This window comes from Lampetra fluviatilis, chromosome 46 (assembly GCF_964198595.1).
Source record: "Lampetra fluviatilis chromosome 46, kcLamFluv1.1, whole genome shotgun sequence".
Taxonomy (NCBI): Eukaryota; Metazoa; Chordata; class Hyperoartia; order Petromyzontiformes; family Petromyzontidae; genus Lampetra; species Lampetra fluviatilis.
The window spans coordinates 9565383-9592717 of record NC_136320.1 but is presented as its reverse complement, the minus strand read 5'-3'; the positions used below and the strand labels follow the sequence as shown (position 1 = coordinate 9592717).

At 51.4% G+C, this 27335-nt stretch overlaps 1 protein-coding gene and 1 non-coding gene across 2 annotated transcripts in view; both read left to right on the top strand.

Moving 5' to 3' along the window:
- Positions 1 to 18600: 18600 nt before the first annotated feature.
- Positions 18601 to 18683, top strand: TRNAL-CAG (transfer RNA leucine (anticodon CAG)). The gene has a single exon. It is a non-coding gene; the product is annotated as a tRNA-Leu (tRNA).
- A 1224-nt stretch (positions 18684 to 19907) lies between these two features.
- LOC144947610 (uncharacterized) overlaps positions 19908 to 27335 on the top strand; it is a 16221-nt gene continuing 8793 nt past the window's right edge. The window contains exons 1-2 of the mRNA XM_078876818.1: positions 19908 to 19977; positions 20413 to 20469. Of these exons, the coding sequence (XP_078732944.1) occupies positions 20427 to 20469 (43 nt within the window). The 5' untranslated portion in view covers positions 19908 to 19977; positions 20413 to 20426. The remainder of the gene's footprint in view (positions 19978 to 20412; positions 20470 to 27335) is intronic.

Below are 27335 nucleotides of genomic sequence, written 5' to 3'. Positions count from 1 at the left end.
GCACGGCAAAATCACGCTCACATCGCAAATCTAGCTGCTAGCACTACACCGTTTGTCTAGCTAGTATACAGTTTCTCTTGCAAGTACACCATCAAGGGCTTATTTATAAGCCAACTAATTAGGGTAACAATTCAAAATACTGTATTGTATTTACTTCCTTGTTTTATCAACACGGACAATCGTGCTGATAAATGTCAGTTACGAAGCAGACGAGATTAAGAACGACCATTGTTCTCTGTGTTCATCAGCATCCATCCTACCTCCAACATACCACCCACCAACGCGACCCTCCCACCCACGCATCTTTCCCACCAAAACGTCTCCCACCACACGCACACATCCCATCCACCCGACCACGCATTTCCTCTGCACTGAAACTCCAACTGAACCGACGCGATTAAAAGGCAGAGATGAACGCAGAGCCGCCGCTCAGCGCACGGTGCCATCCTCCATCCCTCCGTGCGGCGCCGGCACCGCCCCATCACCACCGGAGCTGTTGAATGCCATCATCATCTTTCAACAGGGTCGCTATATGGGATCGTCTTTCAACAGGGTGCTTATATGGGATCGTACATCTCGTGACATGTGAGATCTACGATGTGACGGGGAGACGAACACACACAACCAGCACGAGCCAACGTTGAGTTTACAGTTTGTAAAATAGTTGCAATGGCTTTGCACGTGCGCAGCTAACATTACACATGCACAGGACGAACCTGGGGGTTTCCCGAGCCAGCTTTAAGCTACTGCCTTAATAACGTTTTGCATGAACTAATCTCAACGTCGGCGTGTGTGCGCGTGCGATGGGCTATAGGGGGACCTGGTGTTTTGTGAATGCAATGGAAGAACCTGCAACAGTTCCGCGGACACTTTCCCTTACGGCCAAATGTGGGGAACTGCATCCTTGGAGTGCGATAATTGGCTGCGTTGAGGGAAAACCAAAGTGGAGTTTACCCCCCCCACAACACCCGCCCCTCTGGGCTTCGCAACTGATTGGCTCACAAGTGATGACATCACATGAATCCTTCTATTTAAGGCCGGAAGAGGAGGAGGATTTCTCCACAACTCTGTGGCTGTCGCCTGATGATGCTGGTAGTAATTACCGGCGAAACGTCACGGTACTAGAATTGTAAACGTTGTAGTGGGTTTACTCTCCAACACACAAGCGGTGTGCTGTACTAGTCACGAATTGCCATGTTTTGTTTACGTGACAAATCTTACTAATTGGCTGTGTTGGATGGTGGCGGGTTTCACGACAGATTTATATTTACGGGATCTAACCCAAAAACCTCTATTATGGATAATATTGGTCGCCAAAGCCTACGCGTTCAACAAAGTTGAGTTTGGTTTGTTTATGTCCAGCAAGCTGAGCCCGTCAGCTCACGAAACCAAAACTATTAAATAAAACTAAATATGTTTTTTTTATTTCACCAGGTAAGGCCCACTGAGCTATATAGGTCTTTAGAGAAACGACCTGGCCACAAATGATAGCTGAACGAAGTGGCAATTTTTAGCTGCTGAATACTCTGAATGCATGTTGAGTCTAAATGTGGTGTGTGTCTCTCTCTGCATGTATGTCTGCCTGTGTTGTTGCTGTGTCTGTGTTTTATCTTGGTGCGTGTCTCGCTCGGTGTGTCTTTGTGTGTCTCTCTCTCTCTGCATGTGCGTCTGCCTGTGTTGTTTCCGTGTCTGTATTTTATCTTTCATTCTTACCTGATGATGGTTACTTGTGTTGCAACCGAAACGTCGTATTCATTTATTATTTTATTTTATTTTCTACGTGACTTTACCGAAAGAACCAAAGAGAAATTCATATTTGTTAATTCATGCAATGTGCCGTGTCAAGCACTCTTTTTACCCATGCAGAGTGCACATTAAAGTGCCATGCATTATTAAAAGTGATCCTAATTAGACATCAGTTTGAATGAAGCCGGTCGTCATGTGTGGTTCCTGCGGTTCGTTTGTGTTGTCCTGACCTCCGTACCTCCGATTGGCACGGTTGGCTACGTGCAGTGCGAAAGAAGTTTAAACATGCACGCGTACATACGTGCTGTGAGTTCGCGTGCGACTTGTCAAGACCTGCGTTTGAACGATGCACGCACCCTGCCACAGAGTGAGCTGAGGGTGATCTTAGTCGACGGGACATGACCACAAAAACACTGCGTGTGTGTATGGCCTTAGGCATAGATAATAGGTGACGTTTCTGGCAATGATCCTTCTTCATAGCAGAGAAATAGTGAGGCAAGTAGAGCGATAGATTGGAGAGTCGGAGGCTGTAATTGTTTACACCATGGGGGCTGATGAGAATAACGTTTTAAACATTTTCTGATTCCCAGCTTTTTAATCGGCATGTGAATAATGTAGTTGAATTAATAGTAGCGACTGAGTAACCGACAAACCCTTCAATAATATATTACATATTTAATTAAAAGTCAAGTTATAATGTCTTGCTCGCATAGTAACAAAAACACCAGATAATCCCTGCAACAATGTGGCGATATATGCGTATGGCGAAGACCAATACGTAAAGCGTCTACTATTGATTGCGTAGTCATCGGCAGATACATTTTGACGTGCACAGCTTGTTCAGTTAACAATGCAGAGTGGGCCATCGCAACAGCAGGGTAAACTGATGTCTGAACAACACCTGGGCTTCCCCGACGTCACCTCAGCCTAAAATAAGTTTCCCCGGGTATACAACAGCAGCACTGAGGAGACAAAGGTGGCCGGGCGCTGGCACCGTCCTGGCAAAACCATCCGTTGCATGCGAACTGCTGCTCTGGCCCGAAATAGCAGCTTGCGACCGACACTGCTGCCAACATTCCACGTGCTAAACGGAGGACCTGTTGTCCGTTTGATGTGAGAGAGAGAGCTAGACACACAAAAAAAATTGGGAGCTAAAATATTTGCTCACATTTACGCTGGAGATGGGATTTCCGATGAACGCACACACGCACGTGTGTGTGTGTGTTCCGCTGTGCACATACGCGTCACTAACCTCGTGTCGCGATGCCTCCTCCGTCCCCCCCCCACTAATCCTGGCGTCGTTGACGCCTCCCCGCGTTACCCCGCCGGCCCACTATTGATTTTAGGGTCGTTGGATCTAAAGGTCAAGTTAACAACACTTCAAAAAAATGGGTTTTGCCAAGACCCTCCATAAATCATTTGAAGCTTTTGAAAAAAAAATCCCAACAAATGGTTTCAAAGATTTGCCGGGCACCAGATGTCCAATTTGGACCAATTCCCAGGTGAGAATGTGCGCAATGATTCACCAGAACACGCTCAGTGGGATAATGATAACAATCATCATGTAGCCCTTGTCATTCGTGCCATTCATATGGCGCAAGTCGAGCATCGCGAAGCAAGGCCTTGCTGTGTTTAACGCGGCCTCCCGTGGGTTCTCAGTAGGGGGAGATGTTGGTCTGCTTTGATTCCAACTGAGTAGTTGGGAAGTATTTGTTTTGACATATCTAGACCTGTGACGTGCGGTGAGGTCAATGGCTGGGGAGGCACTGGCTAGTGTCAAAGCCAGATTCACACAGAGGGGGGCGTGGCCTCACGGAGGGAGGCGTGGCCTCACTGAGGGGGGCGTATTAGACACGTCCCCCTCAGTGAGGCAGATGTGATAGCTGCCTCCCCTGGTGCTTTTTCATTGCAGTTTCATGACGAGACCAGCGAGCCTAAATATCTTGATACACATACGTGAAATAAGTTACCTGGAGTATGGAAGGCGAGGACATGAAATGAAGGGGTCTACAAATATTACATTGGTGACATACTGAGATAGTAACAGGCACGTGCTTATTGCCCGTGCTCCATTCAGTTACTGAGGGGTTGCGCAATCAGAGGAGAGGCTGACCTCGTCGCTGCCTCCCCTCTCGTCTCTTCCTGTATTTGCAGTGGAGCTCCGCAAATTTGGCAATTTTGACTATTAAAATAATTGGAATCGTACAAAAATGGCATTCATAACACAGATCAGTGGAAAAATCTTAATATTTATTTTATTTGATTATTCTTTTTTTTTACTTTTCGTAACAGCTGTTTTCATTGGAGTATGACAGGTGAGGCTCTGCCTCCCTGCCTCCTCTGACCGCACGTCCCTGATCTAGACTGTAACGCCAGCACATACATTGGCTTACTCTTCCGAACGACGTCACGGGATATTTAGCATCCACCGTGAAACAGATAGCCACGACTTTATCGTTAATACGCATGCAGTATTAACCAGGGCGGCCAGCCGATCCCGAACCGCAAATCTCTGCAAAAAGCAGTGACCGCCCCAACTCCATGATGTCGTTGCAGCGTCATCAGCAGGAGGCAGGGTTCGAGATCGTGACCGCCGAGCCTCGGAAAGCTCTTCTGCCCGAATCGTCCTTCATGGAGGGACGTGGACACCTCGTGGAAAACGCGTCCGTGTCTCCCAGCGAGATCTCATCTGCATGCACGAAGGTCACACGAGAAGCCAGGCAGCGTCTTGTCTTCATCTGACAGCCCCGCTGCCTCAAAACTGCTGAGACACAGCAACCGCAAATGCATTAGAACAACAACAATACACAACACAAATATTCCACGAAATTCCTCAATGTCAAAAAATCCACGTGTCGTTTGTGCGAGGTCACGGAACGTGTTTTTATAGATCGCGTCCACTGCGGCGGCTTATTCCTTGATGGCTCTCGCTAAAACACAATTTGGACGCGCGTTCATTTAATTGCGCATCGACTAAGCAGCGTGTGGGGAACTGCCGGAGGTCGATCGCAAATAAACGGCACTTTTTGTCAGGGTTTAATATCAAGTCTGCCGCATCGATCGGGGAACGCACTTCCAGAGGTGACCCCCTCCCCGACCCCCCCAACCCCATCCCAGACACGCCACAGGACGCTGGGCACCGTTAGCGAGGCTTTGGGAATTCTCAATTACTCTCAATGATCGGTGAGTGCCTGAAAAAAAAAGTATTACTTGGTAAAGTAATAAAAGGCAAAAATGATTAATGCGGCAATTTGCTAATTCGTGGGTGCACGCTCTCTATCTGGCCTCCCAACACTGTGCGTGTTGATTCGCCCACAGCCTCAACGACGATTTAATCCTCAGGCCTGCTCGGGATACGTTCAAGTGTTCAAGGATGGTCGTGGTCACGTCGGAGGCTTTGGAGGGACCCAGTGCCAGGCGAGAGACCGCACGGCGGTGAGCAAACTTCCCCGTGAGCGGCGCCTTCTCGCCACAGCCGTTGAGCTTGAAGATTCAGAACAAAACATGGAGAGAGGACGTCCCCCGGTGAGATGCAGCGATCAGATCGGTTCGATCTCGTGCAGGTGCCGGGGTGATGGGTCGTTGTATCCCAGGATCGTGGTAGGTGGCGGCGGTGGCTTAAAGAGGCATTCATCCAGCAGTGGATTGGTCATGGCTGCTGCTGACGACGACGACGACGATGATGATGATGAGGCATATGGGCATCGTGATGACGCAGGGGGCTGTGTGGAGTTGTGGTGAACACAGATCGAGAGGTGTTGCAGGGCATCCTCTGTCGTGGATGGTGAGGTCCTCACTGGCCTACCAGTGGAGACTGCCGTGCCTGTGAGATCGCCAGTTCACCAGCATTGATTCAAGCCAGCCTTTGCTGATGAGACACGGTCTGTCAAACTGAAATTATGCACTGCTAGAAGGCCGATGGGATGTGTAATTCACTTTTTTATGTGGATGGACAGATATGAGAATGAGACATTGACCTCTTATTTAATTGGACTTCTCCACAATGACACAGATGCTTATTTTGTCTAATATTTAAAGGCGCAGCCCTGCAAATACTTGCCGCTGCCACAGGTGGCAGAAGGGCCTCCACTTGAAGGTGATTTGGGCTCCTCGCTCATGCTGGCCAAACGTCTTGCAAGAAGACGGAGTAGCCGCACCTGACCACACTGCATGCAACCTAATAGTGGTGTACCCACTTACACTGCTAAGCGGGGAATAACAATAATTCGTCCATCGTTTCGACTGCCGCGCCGGGAGTTCGAACCTGTGGTCTGTGGATTGAAAGCCCAGGGTGTGCCGACCATTCACCTTCCCATGGCCGCATCCGTGACCGTGCGGCGAGAGGAGTTGCGTCTGAGTGGTGACTTATTTTGTTTTGTTAATCATTGACTAGCACGTGTCCGTCCATCTGTCAATCCCTCCAGCGAGCGACACTTTGTTTCTCATGCAGAATTATGTATTTGCTGACCTCGGTGCCGTGCGCTGTGCAGCAGCAGCAGCGCCACGTGGGGAGGACACGGGCCGAGACGATGGGCAGAGGTCCATCTAGCAGCGGAGAGGCAGCGGTGCCCCAATTACGTTTGCAGTGACAGCGTTTGTACGCGACGCGTCTCACGTGCCAGCGGCCACCACCTCGCCGTGCTACATCCTTCACCTGTCACGTGCGGATTGCACAACTAACAACGAAAGACCCCAACACTAAAAACAACGAAACTATTAAATACCGGATGAAGCCCACAGAGTGAGGTATGAGCTCTATGTCAGAAGTGACCTGGCCCTCCACTCACCACCCCCCACTCCCCGCCACCACCCCCCACTCACCGCCATCCCCCACTCACCGCCCCCCACTCTCTACCCCCCTCCCTGCTACCACTCCCTACGCGTGAATTGCGGCACCGCTGCTGCTGCGGTGACCCCGTGACCAACTCGAACCGCGCGTGACTCAGCGCGCCCTGCACGATCCACGCACCGCGTTGTGACTCGATCACGAGACCCCCCACCACCTACTCTCTAGAGGAGTGGGGGGGGGGGCTCTGCTCCATGTGTAGTAGCTACTACACATGTAGTAGCTACTACACATGTAATAGCTACATAAGTAGCTACAGATATGTAGTAGCTACTACATGTGTAGTAGCTGCTACTACTTGTGTAGCTACTACGCGTGTAGTAGCTACTACACGTGTAGTAGCTACTACTTCTTACCTGATGATGGTTGCTTGTGTTGCAATCGAAGCGGCGTATTCTATTATTTAATGTATTTTCTTTCTACGTGACTTTACCGAAAGAACCAGAGAGTAAATGATATCCTGTAAATTGCTAAGTACTGTACAGCAAATCCCAACATTGGCCAAGGCAGCAGAACAACAGCAAAGCAGTCCCATACCACGCCAAGGCAGTCCCTCAATCATGCCACGGAGTGAATATTCCCGCAGGGAACACTCTGACGCCAGTGCTGGTGGGAGCCCTCAGTCAAGGTGGTGCCGTGACAGTGGTGCGAACAGTGCCGGATTATACTCGTAGCTACACAAGTAGCTACACATGTAGTAGCTACTACATGTGTAGCTACTACATATAGTAGCTACTACATATGTAGTAGCTACTACATGTGTAGCTACTACATATAGTAGCTACTACATATGTAGTAGCTACTACATGTGTAGCTACTACATATAGTAGCTACTACATATGTAGTAGCTACTACATGTGTAGCTACTACATATAGTAGCTACTACATATGTAGTAGCTACTACATGTGTAGCTACTACATATAGTAGCTACTACATAGTAGTAGCTACACATGTAGTAGCTACTACATATGTAGTAGCTACTATATGTAGTAGCTACACATGTAGTAGCTACTACATGTGTAGCTACTTGTGTAGCTACGAGTATAATCCGGCACTGTTCGCACCACTGTCACGGCACCACCTTGACTGAGGGCTCCCACCAGCACTGGCGTCAGAGTGTTCCCTGCGGGAATATTCACTCCGTGGCATGATTGAGGGACTGCCTTGGCGTGGTATGGGACTGCTTTGCTGTTGTTCTGCTGCCTTGGCCAATGTTGGGATTTGCTGTACAGTACTTAGCAATTTACAGGATATCATTTACTCTTTGGTTCTTTCGGTAAAGTCACGTAGAAAGAAAATACATTAAATAATAGAATACGCCGCTTCGATTGCAACACAAGCAACCATCATCAGGTAAGAATGAATGAGAAAACAAACATATTAAACTTAGAAATATAATGCAATACAACACAGAGAGTCGGCCAACAAAACAGTCAACACCCTACCTGGTTGATTACGTTCCTCCAAAGATGGCTAAATTTGAGAGACAAAACACAGACACGGAGACACACAGACAGACACACCAGCAGAGAGAGACACACAAAGAAAGACACACAGAGAGAGACACACACAGAGAGACACACAGACAGACACACACGCAGAGAGAGACACACACAGAGACACACAGAGAGAGACACACAGAGAGAGACACATACAGAGAGACACACACAGAGACACACACAGAGACAAACATAGAGAGACACACACAGAGACACACAGAGAGAGACACACATAGAGAGAGACACACAGAGAGAGAGTCACACAGAGACAAACAGAGAGAGAGACACACACAGAGACAGAGAGAGACACACATAGACAAACACAGAGAGAGAGACACACACACAGAGACACACAGAGAGACACACATAGAGACAAACAGAGAGAGACACACACAGAGACACAGAGAGACACAGAGAGAGAGACACAGAGAGAAACACACAGAGACACACAGAGAGAAACAGAGAGAGAGACACACACACAGAAAGACACACACATAGAGACACACAGACAGACACACAAGCAGAGAGAAATACACACAGAGAGACACACACATAGACAAACAGAAAGACAACGCCTCTGTGTCGAGGCCTTAAATATATGATTTATCTATTTTATGCATTTATGTTTAGTGATTTGCTTACCTTACCGACACTTTGCACTCCTGTCGTTGTTTTGTTTCGTCTGTCGTTGTAACTTCATTACCCGCCCCTCGTGTGATACAACTAAAGGTGCTTCATAGCTCTTCGGGTTTCTCCAGGATAAAGAAAGATTCTGATTGTGAGAAAGTTGCAGACTCTTGAACCCCTTTGTTGGGAGACAGCGCCCCCCACCGCCCAGCGCGGCGTGGCGCTGCCTCCCACCGCTGCCGTGATCAACCATCACTCTGTGGTTCTTCACTTCTAGACTGATAGTCCATCACTCTGTGGTTCTTCACATTTAGACTAATTAACCATCACTCTGTGGTTCTTCACTTCTAGACTGATAGTTCATCACTCTGTGGTTCTTCACATCTAGACTGATCAATCATCACTCTGTGGTTCTTCACATCTAGACTGATAGTCCATCACTCCGTGGTTCTTCACTTCTAGACTGATAGGTCATCACTCTGTGGTTCTTCACATCTAGACTGATAATTCATCACTCTGTGGTTCTTCACATCTAGACTGATAGTCCATCACTCTGTGGTTCTTCACATCTAGACTGATAGTCCATCACTCTGTGGTTCTTCACATCTAGACTGATCAACCATCACTCTGTGGTTCTTCACTTCTAGACTGATAGTCCATCACTCTGTGGTTCTTCACTTCTAGACTGATAGTTCATCACTCTGTGGTTCTTCACATCTAGACTGATAGTTCATCACTCTGTGGTTCTTCACATCTAGACTGATAGTCCATCACTCTGTGGTTCTTCACATCTAGACTGATAGTCCATCACTCTGTGGTTCTTCACATCTAGACTGATAGTCCATCACTCTGTGGTTCTTTACATCTAGACTGATAGTTCATCACTCTGTGGTTCTTCACATCTAGACTGATAGTCCATCACTCTGTGGTTCTTCACATCTAGACTGATAGTTCATCACTCTGTGGTTCTTCACTTCTAGACTGATAGTTCATCACTCTGTGGTTCTTCACATCTAGACTGATAGTTCATCACTCTGTGGTTCTTCACATCTAGACTGATAGTTCATCACTCTGTGGTTCTTCACTTCTAGACTGATAATCCATCACTCTGTGGTTCTTCACATCTAGACTGATAGTTCATCACTCTGTGGTTCTTCACATCTAGACTGATAATTCATCACTCTGTGGTTCTTCACATCTAGACTGATCAATCATCACTCTGTGGTTCTTCACATCTAGACTGATAGTCCATCACTCTGTGGTTCTTCACATCTAGACTGATAGTCCATCACTCTGTGGTTCTTCACATCTAGACTGATAATTCATCACTCTGTGGTTCTTCACATCTAGACTGATCAATCATCACTCTGTGGTTCTTCACATCTAGACTGATAGTCCATCACTCCGTGGTTCTTCACTTCTAGACTGATAGGTCATCACTCTGTGGTTCTTCACTTCTAGACTGATAGTCCATCACTCTGTGGTTCTTCACATCTAGACTGATAGTTCATCACTCTGTGGTTCTTCACTTCTAGACTGATAGTTCATCACTCTGTGGTTCTTCACATCTAGACTGATAGTTCATCACTCTGTGGTTCTTCACATCTAGACTGATAGTCCATCACTCTGTGGTTCTTCACATCTAGACTGATAGTCCATCACTCTGTGGTTCTTCACATCTAGACTGATAGTCCATCACTCTGTGGTTCTTTACATCTAGACTGATAGTTCATCACTCTGTGGTTCTTCACATCTAGACTGATAGTCCATCACTCTGTGGTTCTTCACATCTAGACTGATAGTTCATCACTCTGTGGTTCTTCACTTCTAGACTGATAGTTCATCACTCTGTGGTTCTTCACATCTAGACTGATAGTTCATCACTCTGTGGTTCTTCACTTCTAGACTGATAATCCATCACTCTGTGGTTCTTCACATCTAGACTGATAGTTCATCACTCTGTGGTTCTTCACATCTAGACTGATAATCCATCACTCTGTGGTTCTTCACATCTAGACTGATAATTCATCACTCTGTGGTTCTTCACATCTAGACTGATCAATCATCACTCTGTGGTTCTTCACATCTAGACTGATAGTCCATCACTCTGTGGTTCTTCACATCTAGACTGATAGTCCATCACTCTGTGGTTCTTCACATCTAGACTGATAGTCCATCACTCTGTGGTTCTTCACATCTAGACTGATAGTTCATCACTCTGTGGTTCTTCACATCTAGGCTGATAGTTCATCACTCTGTGGTTCTTCACTTCTAGACTGAGAGTTCATCACTCTGTGGTTCTTCACATCTAGACTGATAGTTCATCACTCTGTGGTTCTTCACATCTAGACTGATAGTTCATCACTCTGTGGTTCTTTACATCTAGACTGATAGTCCATCACTCTGTGGTTCTTCACTTCTAGACTGATAGTCCATCACTCTGTGGTTCTTCACATCTAGACTGATAGTCCATCACTCTGTGGTTCTTCACATCTAGACTGATAATCCATCACTCTGTGGTTCTTCACATCTAGACTGATAGTCCATCACTCTGTGGTTCTTCACATCTAGACTGATAGTCCATCACTCTGTGGTTCTTCACATCTAGACTGATAATCCATCACTCTGTGGTTCTTCACATCTAGACTGATAGTTCATCACTCTGTGGTTCTTCTTAAGTTGGCGGGAGACGGGTTGGCGGGAATCCGCCGCCCCCCCTCAAAATGTGGGCCAGGTGCGCGCAACCTCGCCTCCGCGTCGTCGAGTCGGGTGCTGAGCTGCACCAATGAGTACCTGGTGCGGTGTGTAAACATCGCCACTAGGGAGACAAAGGCGGTCGGGCGTGGTGCTGGCCACCCACCCCCTCGTGTACTGTTCCCGCCTTCATAGGTGCTCGCTAACAGCACTTGCCCCTACAATCTGTTAAGGCTATACGGGGGATCTTTATGTGTGTGTGTAAGTCGATATGTGTCTGTGTCTTTTTGCCCGTGCAACGCCAGGTGTCTGTGTGTGTACGTCGATGCGTGTGTGTAAGTCCAAGTGTGTGTGTCAGTCCATGTGTGTGTGACTTAGTCGATATGTGTGTGTGTAAGTGCATATGTGTGCTTAGGTCGATGTGTGTGTGAGAGTCTATGTATGTGTGACTCGTTGTATGTATGTACGTCGATTTGTGTGTGTAACTCTATGTGTGTGTATCTAAAGTGGATGTCTGTGTGTGTGAGTCCATATGTGTGTGTGTAAGGGTTCCGCAGGACTGGAAGGATGCCCTGGTGGTCCCCCTCTTTAAGAAGGGGGACCGTACCGACTGTAACAACTACAGGGGCATCTCACTCCTCAGTGTGCCGGGTAAGGTCCTGGCAAGGATTATTCAACATCGCCTTGCTAGGCACGCTGAGGAGAGGCTTGCGGAGCCCCAATGCGGTTTCAGGAAAGGGCGGTCCTGCACAGATGCCATATTTTCTGTCCGTCTGCTCCAGCAGAGGTGTAGGGAATTTCAAAAAGACCTACATCTCTGCTTTATTGACCTGGTCCAAGCCTATGATACCATCAGTAGGACTGGGCTCTGGGTTGTTCTTCGTGCTTTCGGAGTCCCTGACCCTCTGCTCACGATCATTAAGGACCTTCATGATGGTGAGCGGGCCCGGGTAAAACTACGTGGCCGGGAGTCGGAGCCTTTCCCTGTACACCTTGGGGTGCGACAGGGATGTCCTCTGGCTCCCACATTATTTAACATCTATTTCGACTGCGTAGTTCGTGAAGCCTTCAAAAGCTGTATCGGGGGAATTACCATTTGGTACAGATATAATGGGAGGCTGATCGACGCCCGGGTGCGATCAAGGGATGGCTCCCTATTGGTCAACCACGTTATGTATGCCGATGATTTGGTAATAGCTGCTCATTCAGAAGAGGAGTTGGAGACGCTGCTGCTGAGACTGGAGTGTGCCACCAAGAGGTGGGGCCTTACCATCAGCCCCACCAAAACTAAGCACCTGCCTGGGTATTTTGTACCATCGGGCACTCCACCCCCACAACTCCCAATCGGTGATGGGGCAGTTGTGGAGAGAGTGGAGAGTTTCCCATACCTGGGCAGTGTGCTTATGACCGGCTCCAGTTTATCAGCAGAGGTCTCACTCCGAATCAGTCGAGCGGCAATATCTTTTCATCGGTTGCGTAACGCTGTGTGGAAGCTACCTGGTCTGTCGCTCCGCACGAAGCTTCAGGTCTTCTCGGCCACGGTCATTCCCTCCCTTCTCTATGCTTGCGAAACGTGGACCCCCCTAGTGGAGCATCTTCGCCGGTTGGAAACATTTAGGCTGGCCTGCCTACGATCCATCCTGGGTTTAACCAGGCTGGATTGTGTGAGGAGCTCACAAGTCCTTGAAAGATCTGGGCAAAGTCCCATCAGTGAGCTCCTCCGGCAGGCAAGGCTGCGTTGGCTGGGTCATGTAGCCCGCATGCCCAGCCACCGCATGCCTAAACAGCTTTTGTTCGGCCGGATCGAGGGGGCTAAACGGGCGCGGCACGGGCTAGAGAAGAGATGGAGTGATGTGGTACAGGAGGACGTGGAGCTGAGTGGACTTGCCGATGACTGGTACCAGCGGTGTCAAGATCGGCCTCAGTGGAGGAGGCTCGTGAAGGACGCTACTGGGCAGTTGGAGGCAGTCGCCCTCCAACAACAACGGAGGGCGGAGGAGCGACGCTCACAACAACGAGCGGAGCGCCGGGTGGCTAAAGCACAGCAAGTTGGCACAGTAGGGGGCACAGGTGGTGGATCAGCCAGTCATCTCGGTCATCTCGGTCAGTCGACCCGTGGCACCTGGGTCTGCCCGTGACCTCCTGCCAGCGGGCGTTCGACACTTCACGTGGCCTCAGGGTGCACATGGCCTGGCACAAGCGTCGTGGTGACGTCACCGCCACTTAGTGGCGAATGGCGGTTGTTGTTGTTGTTGTGTGTAAGTCGATGTGTCTGTGTGTGTGGGTCGATGTCTGTGTTAAGTCGATGTGTGTGTCTTTTTCGCCCGGGCAACGCCGGGTACTTCCCGCTAATAAATAAATATATGAAAGGGAAGCGCACAAAAAAAATCGCTAATTAAACTAATTTAAAGTTGACGGATGTGAAAAGGGAATAGCGCTTGCTCACCGCGGGGCTTACGGCGTGGTACCTGGCAATTTTTTTTACATAACCCCACCATTGGAGAGCCAAGCGCGCGACCACACACAAATCCACACACAAACCCCGCCACAAACCCACACACAAACCCCGCCACAAACCCACACACAACTTTTGAGTTTTATATAGATAGATAGGTTAGTGGAAGGAAAAGAAGAGGAAACAAACCATTAATTTGTCTACAATAAACATGTCCAACAGACTGATTCACAGATTTTATTTCGTTGTATATCTTGACCTTATGCTTTCCCACCAGCCACATGGTACAAGTATAATTGTGAATTAATCTGTGGATAAATGCTAGGCGTGTTACTATGCATCGTTTCGAGCATTAAAACGTAGTTTTTCACTGAGAATCCACGTATTGTTCACGCTAATGTTTTCGCTAATGGTGTTAACAAAACTCCACAAAATGAGACAAAAAAACCCAGAATCAATACAAATGCAATGGTGAAAAGACAAATATAAAAAAAAATTGTCGAATCATGACCCCAAATGGCAACAAATCATTAAAGAGCCGTGGGGGGTAACGAATCATCTTTATGTGTCAAATAAGAATAGTGAAACTAATAAAGAAGTCATTCATAGGAATAACATTTTAATTTAAAAAACAGACAGGTCAAACGCACGCCCTCAAGTGTACTGATACAGGTGCTGGCCATGCAGGTGTGCTGGCACCTTGGGTGCATCTTCACATCTGTAGGTGTATTGGCCGGGTGTTGTTTGGAAGTCCGACCACATTCTCCGATTGCTGATGATGTCGTATGAAGGAACAGGAACATTTTAAAGTATTGCAAAATTGGGAGAATTGTGTTTAAACTTACCGGGTGAGTGGGCCGAATCAATAATAATAGGCGCGCTGTTACACGCTTACACAAGTGTCGACTTTATTTGTTTGATTATGTCGGGCGGTGGAGGGTTTCACGACATACATTTGGCCAGATCATGAGGTGGCCTAAACAAAAAAACAATGAGTCATTTCAAAGTTTAATGTTAAGTTTTTTATATATCTTGTCAAGTTTCAGAGATGCTGTTACTGGGCAATGAGTACAGTGGACACAACATGTTTCTTCTCATGAACAACTGTTGACCAATCAGCTTTGCAATGGCTGGCAGATAAATCTGCACGTGCGCTGGTGACAATGCCGGGGGTGTTGTACAGTTGGCTGGTGGATGACGGTGAACGTGGATCCCGACCCACACAAGAATGGCGACATCCCCGCGGTTGCCCCTGCAACTCACGGATCGGACAAATTACCCAGGACACCGGGACGACGGCCGCCTTTGCCCACCCGGTCATAAGAGGTTACCCACGGCTGGCGCAATGGTTCTTTGCTCACTATACGTACCGATTGGTCCGAGCAATATCCCCGAGGCCGACGGCTGGCTGCAACATCCACATGTGTGTAGGTGGAATATCCGGGTGTGCGGGCGCGCTTTGGATTCTGTTGCTTGATGACGGCTACGAGTTGGCTTTCGCTCAGCACCAGGGGGTGTATTCGCCAGTCGGCTATTAATGTAGATTGACGAGCGTGAGTAAATGCATCCTTGAGTGCGTCAAGAAAGGAAACGGTAACCGCAGGGAGGCGCACGATTGGCCGGGCGGTTACGACGTGGTGACCTTGGGCTGTTGAGGCAAGGGTGGTAAAAAGGGAAGCCCCGTGGGCGTTGAGCTCAACATCTTGCCCATCAAGACCCCCCCCCCACCTGCCCGCCCTGCCTTGTTCAGCCCCTCACAGCGTCCGCGCGACGCCAGCGAGTGCAGCTCTCAGGTACGTGGTAGGACGCTCCAGTGAGCGGCAGCGGAGACGGCAGAGAAACTCTCCCCGGGTAATGCCGACAGGGCGGCTTACTCTAAGGGTTTGTGGTTTTGCGCTGGGAAAAAAAGTTAGCGCAGAGCGTAGGTGTTGCAGTGTCCGCGTGCGAGCCGAATCATTTCATTTATTCGGTGTAGCCCTGTGAGCCACGCGGCTCTCGACTCGGGTGCAACCGCAACAAACAAAAACGTGAACAAGCAACATCTTAAAGTGACTTCGCGCAACAGAAAAATCCAGGAAAAAACAGCGCCCCGGGGTAGCGGTGGAGGAACGCGCGGCGAGAGTGAACGCGGGATCGCCACCACGTTGGCGCGAGTGATGCAATCGCGTGCAAGAGTGCGGGCGCCGCCTCGCAGCCCCCTTCCTTTCACGGGGCCGCGGTGTGCGCAGGCGTGCGGTCTTCACCCCGTGCGGCTCCGAGGCCGGCAGCACGAGCGCGTTGGGCCCTCGTCACTCGGTCGGCGGGGGCGCCGGCGGGAGCCGACCGAGTGACGCGGTGGTGGAGGGAGCGGAACGTCGCTCCGCACCTCCCGCTTGCCCCAAGTGAGACGAATCACCCAGCAAATGCCCCCCCCCATCTCATCCAGATCTCAGAAGCTCAGCAGGATTTGAACCCCAGTTATATAAAAAAAAAAGTAAAACCTTGGGCCAAAGTTGACCCGACCACCTTACAAAGTTCTTCAAATTTTGCGTTGGTGACTGGAGCCATGCATTGTACGCCAGGCTGTCAGCAGAGCACAGTGTAGCAAATTCAACCGTTGTCCTGTACTTCTGTGCTCTCGCCTCTATGTCCCCTCACGTATGGTCAAACAATCCCCACAAACCGCGTACTGCAATATTGCTTTGCGTGCTCCACTCATGGTGCTCCAGTGATGGATAAGGGTCCGAGGTTAGTTTAATTTTGCTGTCAGTACATTACAACCATTAAATCACTTCCAGGGGGAGTGGCAGCTTGGGACTTATCACGTCGCCAATGACGTTCACCGTGGCTGGGAATCGAATTCTGCGGCTTCCGGGCAGGGAATTGTACACGACACCAACGAATCACGGGCGTCGTTAATTACAACAGTAACACAAGTCACGACAACGAGCAGTAGTGGTGTGTGTGTGTAGTGGTAGAGTTGTGTGTGTGTAGTGGGAGATGGGACAGTTGTGGAGAGTTTCACTACCTGGGCAGTGTGCTCATGACCGGCTCCGGTTTGACAGCAGAGGTCTCGCTCTGATTCAGTCGAGCGGCATTATCTTTTCATCGGTTGCGTAACGCTGTGTGGAAGCTACCTGGTCTGTCATCCCGCACGAAGCTTCAGGTCTTCTCGGCCACGGTCATTCCCTCCCTTCTCTACGCTTGCGAAACGTGGACCCCCCCTAATGGAGCATCTTCGCCGGTTAGAAACATTTAGGCTGGCCTGCCTACGATCCATCCTGGCTTTAACCAGACTGGATTGTGTGAGCTCACAAATCATTGAAAGATCTGGACAAAATCCTGTCGGTCAGCTCCTCCGGCAGGCAAGGCTGGGTTGGCTGAGCCATTTAGCCTGCATGCCCAATCACCGCATGCCTAAACAGCTTTTGTTCAGCCAGATAGAGGAGGCTAAACGGGCGCGGCACGGGCTAGAGAAGAGATGGAGTGATGTGGTACAGGAGGACGTGGAGCTGAGTGGACTTGCCGATGACCGGTACCAGCGGTGTCAAGATCGGCCTCTGTGGAGGAGGCTCGTGAAGGACGCTACTAGGCAGTTGGAGGCAGTCGCCCTCCAACAACAACGGAGGGGGGAGGAGCGACGCTCACAACAACGATCGGATCGCCGTGTGGATAAAGCACAGCAAGTTGGCACCGTAGGGGGCACAGATGGTGCATCAGCCAGTCATCTCGGTCATCTCAATAAGTCGACCCGTGGCACCTGCTGGGTCTGCCCCGTGACCTCCTGCCAGCGGGAGTTCGACACTTCACGGGGCCTCAACGTGCACATAGCCTGGCACAAGCGTCGTGGTGACGTCACCGCCACTTCGTGGCGAATGGCGGTTGTTGTGTGTGTAGTAGTGGTGTGTGTAGTGGTGTGTATAGGGGCCGTCCAGAAATAAAGTCACGCACCTGGGGGGGGCGGTCAGACATTTGTGACGATGTGTGACGAGGGGGGGGGTTGAGAAATGTGACGTCACATAAAAATGCGCAACTTTAAATAAATATAGAATTGTACTAACAACACCAATTTTGATTCATTTTCATTAGTAACTATTTGATTATTTAAATTGACTAAGGTCACCTTTTATTTATTCCATGAAGGAGCATTTTGCTTCTCCATGGGAGAATGGAGAAGCATACAATTTGATTTTTTTTAATGATTGTTATTAAACATTTTGATTCTAATGATTCTACCAGGGCTTTTCATTTTGTAGAATGAATATGTGATTGTTATAATTGTACTCTCCATTTTGCTTCGTTCTACTACAAAGTTTCAAGTATTTTCTTATAGTTATAATGACTTTTAATATTTTATAATTATAAGATAACTTCAATATACAGTCATATTCTGAACATCTGCAGTTTTAGTTATACGATGAATATTTTCAAGTGAATGTTATGCTAAATTTAAGCTTTCCAACGCCTCCTTTTAAATACGTGTTTTCTCCTACAACATCAGAGGGCAGCGCCACATTAAATACGCACTACAATGACAATAGTTTAAAGCGATTTGAAGCGTGTTTTATTTTCAAAATGGAAATGTGGTTGGGGGGGGGGGCAGAGCTTTGTGACGTCATATTTGAGGGGGGTCTGACTTTTTGTGACGCCGTGTGACGAGGGGGGGGCAAAAATCGTCCAAAATCGCGTGACGTCATTTATGGGCCGCCCGATAGTGGTATATGAGGGTGGCTCGAGAGAGCTTCTGTATCGCGTCAGGATGGCCGAGCGGTCTAAGGCGCTGCGTTCAGGTCGCAGTCTCCCCTGGAGGCGTGGGTTCGAATCCCACTTCTGACAACGCAATTATTTTAAACACGAATTCTCCATTTTCTTTCTCCGAAACACACAGCAATAACAACAAGTCGTCATCGAAGACTGAACATTCTTCTGTTTTGACATCGGCAAGTCAATACCAAGTTGAACAGCGAACAAGTTTGTATGATAAATCTCTGTAAAGTAATCTTAATTTTTCTGTAAAGTAGTTTATCATCCGGTATTATTGGATAGAAGCACCGCGGCACTGAAACTCAACAACATTTATGTTACCAGCTCAGGCCCACTGAGCTACGCGGCTCTTTTTCAGAAGCGACCTGGCCACAAATGAAAGCTCAACAAAGTGGCTCATCACGTGGACATTTATAGCAGCAACCAATACTCTAAACGCGCTGTGATGTTGATCCTCAATGCGAAGGTAAACCCCTGAGACAAACCCACGTGACCACAGGGAGAGAGACACGCAAACCCCAAATACACAGCAGCAGCAGCAGGCGTCAGGGTCGGGATCAACTCCACGACCTCCTGCGCACCAGGCGAGGTAGTGAACATCTCCTAGCCATCTTATACAGCGCTCAAGGCGTATGGACGAGAGGCGCTGGGTGCAGCCCTTCTCGACGGTGTTTGGCCTCCTCTTCCACGCACGCTGCCTCAATCTGATGTCACTCCCTGCAGCCAGCTGACCGCGAGTGGCAGGGGTCAAGGGGATGGGTGGCTGGGGATGAGCGGAGAGGGGGGCAGGGAATGGAGAGGGCCCCCCTCGGGTGAAACGTCACGGTATTTGAATGGTCAACGTCGTGGGTTTATTCTGCAACACACAACCGGTGTGTGCTGAAGCAGTGATCCATTGACACGTTCCGTTTACGTGACGAACCTTACTACAGTATGTGGCTGTGTCGGGTGGTGGCGGGTTACCCATATATTGATATATTTATGTGATCTAACCCCCCCAAACCACAAACAAACCCAACAACCTGTATCATGAACAACAAAACAATTTCTAGACAAAGTTTTTTTTTTATTACAGAAAAAATCTCCACCGCTGGGGGGCGGTGCCGGTCGGGCGGAAATAGCCCCGTCCCCACACACTGTGCCGGCAACCCACGTGGGTGGCTGCTTCGGAACGTCGCTCCTTCGCTCCCCTCGACCTCGTGAACTCCGCTGACCTCGTGAACTCCGCTGACCTCGTGAACTCCGCTGACCTCGTGAACTCCGCTGACCTCGTGAGCCAACGTCGTCGTCGCTCGCGCCACTGAAAGTCGTCACGAGTCCGCGGACGAGAACTTCTCACCGAGCGGCGCCGGTGGTGGTGGTGGCGGTGAGAAGGCGCCGCCTCACCCCGCACAGCGCGCTGTTGGTGGATCACGAACGCGTGCCGTGCCCCCTGTCACAGGGAGTAGAGAGGGGGTTGGTGGATCACGCACGCGTGCCGTGCCCTCCCCGGCCATTGACCGACCTGCTGTGCTGCTGCTCCTGTTCTCGCGTGTAAACTGCAAACTGAAGAGTTTTAGTTTCGCCAGATTAAGGCTCACTAAGTTACGTAGCTCTTATTCAGAGGCGACTTGGCTATCGAAAACGATAGCTCTTAACCAAGTGGCGTATCGCGTGGCAATGTTCAGCAGCTCTGCGTGATTCCCACTGAGTGGTGATTCTGGTCAAACGAGATCAAGTTTCGCTACCGAGGTGTGGTGGGTGGTTGGACTCCTCTAGCCAGACAACGTCTCAGAGTTCTCGATGTGGCTCTGTTCATCAGCAGGCGCAGTGACCATGAAGCTCTGGACACGTCCCGTACTGCTCCTGTGGATGATCGGTGAGGCCCTCGCACGCTGAGCCACTCGACACCACCACCACCGCCATCATCGTGGCTGTCTTCATTTCCATCATCGCCACCATCTCCCAGCGTGACCATCATCACCATCATCGCCGTCACCACCCCCACGCACCTCTGTGATTGGCACGGTTGGCTGCGCGCGGTGCGAAATAAGTTTTCTGGACACCAATCCCATAAGCAGCCGCAGGGTAAAGGGGCCAACATTGCCGAGTCCCAGGGGCGGCAACCTGCGGATCCGGAGCCGCTCGCGGCGGCTCTTGAAATCCACGAGTTTGAACCGAAATACGAATTTTTATTTTGGTCGCCGACTCCTCGCCTGGCCACGAAGTTGACCAGCGGTGCAGGGTATGGGGGGGGTGTAGGATATGGGGGGGGGGGGGGGGGGGTTGTAGGGGTATGGGGGGGGTGTAGGGTATGGGGGGGGGGTGTAGGGTATGGGGGGGGTTGTAGGGTATGGGGGGGGTTGTAGGGTATGGGGGGGGTGTAGGGTATGGGGGGGGGGGGTGTAGGGTATGGGGGGGGTGTAGGGTATGGGGGGGGTTGTAGGGTATGGGGGGGGGTGTAGGGTATGGGGGGGTGTAGGGTATGGGGGGGGGTTGTAGGGTATGGGGGGGGGGTTGTAGGGTATGGGGGGGGGTTGTAGGGTATGGGGGGGGGGTGTAGGATATGGGGGGGGGGGGTTGTAGGGTATGGGGGGGGTGTAGGGTATGGGGGGGGGGTGTAGGGTATGGGGGGGGGGTTGTAGGGTATGGGGGGGGGGGTTGTAGGGTATGGGGGGGGTGTAGGGTATGGGGGGGGGGTGTAGGGTATGGGGGGGGTGTAGGGTATGGGGGGGGTTGTAGGGTATGGGGGGGGTTGTAGGGTATGGGGGGGGGTGTAGGGTATGGGGGGGGTGTAGGGTATGGGGGGGGGTGTAGGGTATGGGGGGGGGTGTAGGGTATGGGGGGGGTGTAGGGTATGGGGGGGGTTGTAGGGTATGGGGGGGGGTGTAGGGTATGGGGGGGTGTAGGGTATGGGGGGGGGTTGTAGGGTATGGGGGGGGTTGTAGGGTATTGGGAGGGGAGGGTTGTAGGGTATGGGGGGGGGGGGTTGTAGGGTATGGGGGGGTGTAGGGTATGAGGGGGGGGTTGTAGGTTATGGGGGGGGTTGTAGGGTATGGGGGGGGTGTAGGGTATGGGGGGGTGTAGGGTATGGGGGGGGGGGGTTGTAGGGTATGGGGGGGGGGTGTAGGGTATGGGGGGGGGGGGTGTAGGGTATGGGGGGGTGTAGGGTATGGGGGAGGGTTGTAGGGTATGAGGGGGGGTGTAGGGTATGGGGGGGGGTTGTAGGGTATGGGGGGGGGTGTAGGGTATGGGGGGGGGGTGTAGGGTATGGGGGGGTTGTAGGGTATGGGGGGGTTGTAGGGTATGAGGGGGGGGGTTGTAGGGTATGGGGGGGGGGTTGTAGGGTATGGGGGGGGGTGTAGGGTATGGGGGGGGGGGTGTAGGGTATGGGGGGGGGGTTGTAGGGTATGGGGGGCGTTGTAGGGTATGGGGGGGGTGTAGGGTATGGGGGGGTGTAGGTATGGGGGGGGGTGTAGGGTATGGGGGGGGTGTAGGGTATGGGGGGGTGTAGGGTATGGGGGGAGGGTTGTAGGGTATGAGGGGGGGTGTAGGGTATGGGGGGGGGGTGTAGGGTATGGGGGGGTGTAGGGTATGGGGGAGGGTTGTAGGGTATGAGGGGGGGTGTAGGGTATGGGGGTGGGTTGTAGGGTATGGGGGGGGGTTGTAGGGTATGGGGGGGTTGTAGGGTATGAGGGGGGGGGGGTTGTAGGGTATGGGGGGGGGGTTGTAGGGTATGGGGGGGTGTAGGGTATGGGGGGGGTGTAGGGTATGGGGGGGGGGGGTTGTAGGGTATGGGGGGCGTTGTAGGGTATGGGGGGGGGTGTAGGGTATGGGGGGGGGTTGTAGGGTATGGGGGGGGGTGTAGGGTATGGGGGGGGGTGTAGGGTATGGGGGGGGGTTGTAGGGTATGGGGGGGGTGTAGGGTATGGGGGGGGTGTAGGGTATGGGGGGGGGGTTGTAGGGTATGGGGGGGGGGGGGTTGTAGGGTATTGGGAGGGGAGGGTTGTAGGGTATGGGGGGGGGTTGTAGGGTATGGGAGGGGGTGTAGGGTATGAGGGGGGGGTTGTACGGTATGGGGGGGGGGGTTGTAGGGTATGGGGGGGGGTGTAGTGTAGGGTATGGGGGGGGGGGTTGTAGGGTATGGGGGGGGGGGGTATAGGGTATGGGGGGGGGTTGTAGGGGTATGGGGGGGGGTGTAGGGTATGGGGGAGGGTTGTAGGGTATGAGGGGGGGGTTGTAGGGTATGGGGGGGGTTGTAGGGTATGAGGGGGGGGGTTGTAGGGTATGGGGGGGGTTGTAGGGTATGGGGGGGGGTTGCAGGGTATGGGGGGGGTTGTAGGGTATGAGGGGGGGTTGTAGGGTATGGGGGGGGGGTTGTAGGGTATGGGGGGGGTGTAGGGTATGGGGGGGGTTGTAGGGTATGGGGGGGGTGTAGGGTATGAGGGGGGGGGGTGTAGGGTATTGGGGGGAGGGTTGTAGGGTATGGGGAGGGTTGTAGGGTATTGGGGGGAGGGTTGTAGGGTATGGGGGGGGGTTGTAGGGTATGGGGGGGGGGGGTGTAGGGTATGGGGGGGAGGTGTAGGGTATGGGGGGGAGGGTGTAGGGTATGGGGGAGGGTTGTAGGGTATGAGGCGGGGGGGTTGTAGGGTATGGGGGGGGTGTAGGGTATGGGGGGGGGTGTAGGGTATGGGGGGTTGTAGGGTATGGGGGGGGGTGTAGGGTATGGGGGGGGGTTGTAGGGTATGGGGGGGGTGTAGGGTATGGGGGGGGGGTTGTAGGGTATGGGGGGGGTGTAGGGTATGGGGGGGGTGTAGGGTATGGGGGGGGGGGTTGTAGGGTATGGGGTGGTTGTAGGGTATGGGCGGGGGTTGTAGGGTATGGGGGGGGGGGGGTTGTAGGGTATGGGGGGGTTGTAGGGTATGGGGGGGGGTGTAGGGTATGGGGGGGGGGTTGTAGGGTATGGGAGGGTTGTAGGGTATGGGGGGAGGGGGTTGTAGGGTATGGGGGTTGTAGGGTATGGGGGGGGGGGTTGTAGGGTATGGGGGAGTTGTAGGGTATGGGGGGGGGTGTAGGGTATGGGGGGGGGGGTTGTAGGGTATGGGGGGGTTGTAGGGTATGGGGGGGGGGGTGTAGGGTATGGGGGGGGGGGGTTGTAGGGTATGGGAGGGTTGTAGGGTATGGGGGGGGGTTGTAGGGTATGGGGGGGGGTGTAGGGTATGGGGGGGGGGTTGTAGGGTATGGGGGGGGTGTAGGGTATGAGTGGGGGTTTTAGGGTATGGGGGGGGGGGTTGTAGGGTATGGGGAGGGGTTGTAGGGTATGGGAGGGGGTTGTAGGGTATGGGGAGGGGTTGTAGGGTATGGGGGGGGGGTTGTAGGGTATGGGGGGGGGGGGTTGTAGGGTATGGGGGGGGGTTGTAGGATATGGGGGGGGGGGGTTGTAGGGTATGGGGGGGGGGGTGTAGGGTATGGGGGGGGTTGTAGGGTATGGGGGGGGGGGGGTTGTAGGGTATGGGGGGGGGTTGTAGGGTATGGGGGGGGGTGTAGGGTATGGGGGAGTTGTAGGGTATGGGGGGGGTTGTAGGGTATGGGGGGGGGTGTCGGGTATGGGGGAGGGTTGTAGGGTATGGGGGGGGGTGTAGGGTATGGGGGGGGGGTTGTAGGGTATGGGGGGGTTGTAGGGTATTGGGGGGGGTTGTAGGGTATGGGGGGGGTTGTAGGGTATGGGGGGTGGGGGGTGTAGGGTATGGGGGGGGGTGTAGGGTATGGGGGGGGGTTGTAGGGTATGGGGGTGTTGTAGGGTATGGGGGGGGGTTGTAGGGTATGGGGGAGGGTTGTAGGACATGGGGGGGGGGTGTAGGGTATGGGGGGGGATGTAGGGTATGGGGGGGGTTGTAGGGTATGGGGAAGTATTATTTGGTTCTTTCGGTTAAGTCACGTCTAAAGATAAAATAATAAATTAAATTAAATAATAGAATACGACGTTTCGATTGCAACACAAGCAATCATCATCAGGTATAATGAAATAGCGACATAATATCTAACCAGAAAACTATAGACAGACATATTAGCAGACAGATATCACAAGATACATACATAGCGAGAGCAACACAGGTGACAGAGAGGGGTGATCGTCTCTGTGGGGTGGCCTTAAATAGACAGAGGGGGGGCGGAGGCAGAGAGAGGGAGGGGGGTTAGAAAAAATTAGCATATCAATGAGTGGTCCAAAAGAAAACGTGGTGCTGCGAGTACGATGGCACAGCAAGCAAGCCTGAAAATCAGGAGAAAGACACACTAAAATTAAATAACCTAGTAAAATATCGAAATGTAATGTAATACAACACAGAGGGTCGGTCAACACACAATTAACGCATAGCCTGGTTGATTACGTATTTCAAAGATTGCTAAGTTAGAATTTAAGTGTGAACATTCTAAAGAGGACACAGGCAGACAACACAAGTCGCCAGAGAGAGAGAAAAAAGATAAGCTTAAAACTTCCCCGTAGAAGTGGTTCAATCTTAATTTTAGAACTTTCGTGACTGCAGGAATTATTATTTGGTTCTTTCGGTTAAGTCACGTCTAAAGATAAAATAATAAATTAAATTAAATAATAGAATACGACGTTTCGATTGCAACACAAGCAATCATCATCAGGTATAATGAAATAGCGACATAATATCTAACCAGAAAACTATAGACAGACATATTAGCAGACAGATATCACAAGATACATACATAGCGAGAGCAACACAGGTGACAGAGAGGGGTGATCGTCTCTGTGGGGTGGCCTTAAATAGACAGATATTATGTCGCTATTTCATTATACCTGATGATGATTGCTTGTGTTGCAATCGAAACGTCGTATTCTATTATTTAATTTAATTTATTATTTTATCTTTAGACGTGACTTAACCGAAAGAACCAAATAATAATTCCTGCAGTCACGAAAGTTCTAAAATTAAGATTGAACCACTTCTACGGGGAGTTTTAAGCTTATCTTTTTTCTCTCTCTCTGGCGACTTGTGTTGTCTGCCTGTGTCCTCTTTAGAATGTTCACACTTAAATTCTAACTTAGCAATCTTTGAAATACGTAATCAACCAGGCTATGCGTTAATTGTGTGTTGACCGACCCTCTGTGTTGTATTACATTACATTTCGATATTTTACTAGGTTATTTAATTTTAGTGTGTCTTTCTCCTGATTTTCAGGCTTGCTTGCTGTGCCATCGTACTCGCAGCACCACGTTTTCTTTTGGACCACTCATTGATATGCTAATTTTTTCTAACCCCCCTCCCTCTCTCTGCCTCCGCCCCCCCTCTGTCTATTTAAGGCCACCCCACAGAGACGATCACCCCTCTCTGTCACCTGTGTTGCTCTCGCTATGTATGTATCTTGTGATATCTGTCTGCTAATATGTCTGTCTATAGTTTTCTGGTTAGATATTATGTCGCTATTTCATTATACCTGATGATGATTGCTTGTGTTGCAATCGAAACGTCGTATTCTATTATTTAATTTAATTTATTATTTTATCTTTAGACGTGACTTAACCGAAAGAACCAAATAATAATTCCTGCAGTCACGAAAGTTCTAAAATTAAGATTGGTATGGGGAAGGGTTGTAGGATATGGGGGGGGGGGGGGGGGGTGTAGGGGTATGAGGGGGGGTTGTAGGGTATGGGGGGGGTTGTAGGGTATGAGGGGGGGGGGTTGTAGGGTATGGGGGGGGGGGTTGTAGGGTTTGAGGGGGGTGTAGGGTATGGGGGGGGTTGTAGGGTATGGGGGGGGGTTGTAGGGTATGGGGGGGATTGTAGGGTATGGGGGGGGGGTTGTAGGGTATGGGGGAGGGGGTTGTAGGGTATGGAGGGGGGTTGTAGGGTATGGGGGGGGGGGTTGTAGGGTATGGGGAGGGGGTTGTAGGGTATGGGTGGGGGGGGGTTGTAGGGTATGGGGGGGGGGGTGTAGGGTATGGGGGGGTTGTAGGGTATGGGGGGGTGTAGGGTATGGGGGGGGGTTGTAGGGTATGGGGGGGGGGGGGGGTTGTAGGGTATGGGGGGGGGTTGTAGGGTATGGGGGGGGGTGTAGGGTATGGGGGGGCGGTTGTAGGGTATGGGGGGGTTGTAGGGTATGGGGGGGGTTGTAGGGTATGGGGGGGTTGTAGGGTATGGGGGGGGTTGTAGGGTATGGGGGGCGTTGTAGGGTATGGGGGGGGGTTGTAGGGTATGGGGGGGGGGTTGTAGGGTATGGGGGGGGTGTAGGTATGGGGGGGTTGTAGGGTATGGGGGGGGGTGTAGGGTATGGGGGGGTGGGGTGTAGGGTATGGGGGGGGGTTGTAGGGTATGGGGGGGGGGGGGTTATAGGGTATGGGGAGGGGGTTGTAGGGTATGGGGGGGGTGGTAGGGTATGGGGGGGGGGTTGTAGGGTATGGGGGGGGGTTGTAGGGTATGGGGGGGGGGGTTGTAGGGTATGGGGGGGGGGTTGTAGGGTATGGGGGGGGGTTGTAGGGTATGGGGGGCGGGTTGTAGGGTATGGGGGGGGGTGTAGGGGTATGGGGGAGGAGGGTTGTAGGGTATGGGGGGGGGTGTGTAGGGTATGGGGGGGGGGTTGTAGGGTATGGGGGGGGTGTAGGGTATGGGGGGAGGGTTGTAGGGTATGGGGGGGGTTGTAGGGTATGGGGGGGGAGGGTTGTAGGGTATGGGGGGGTTGTAGGGTATGGGGGGGTTGTAGGGTATGGGGTGTGTTGTAG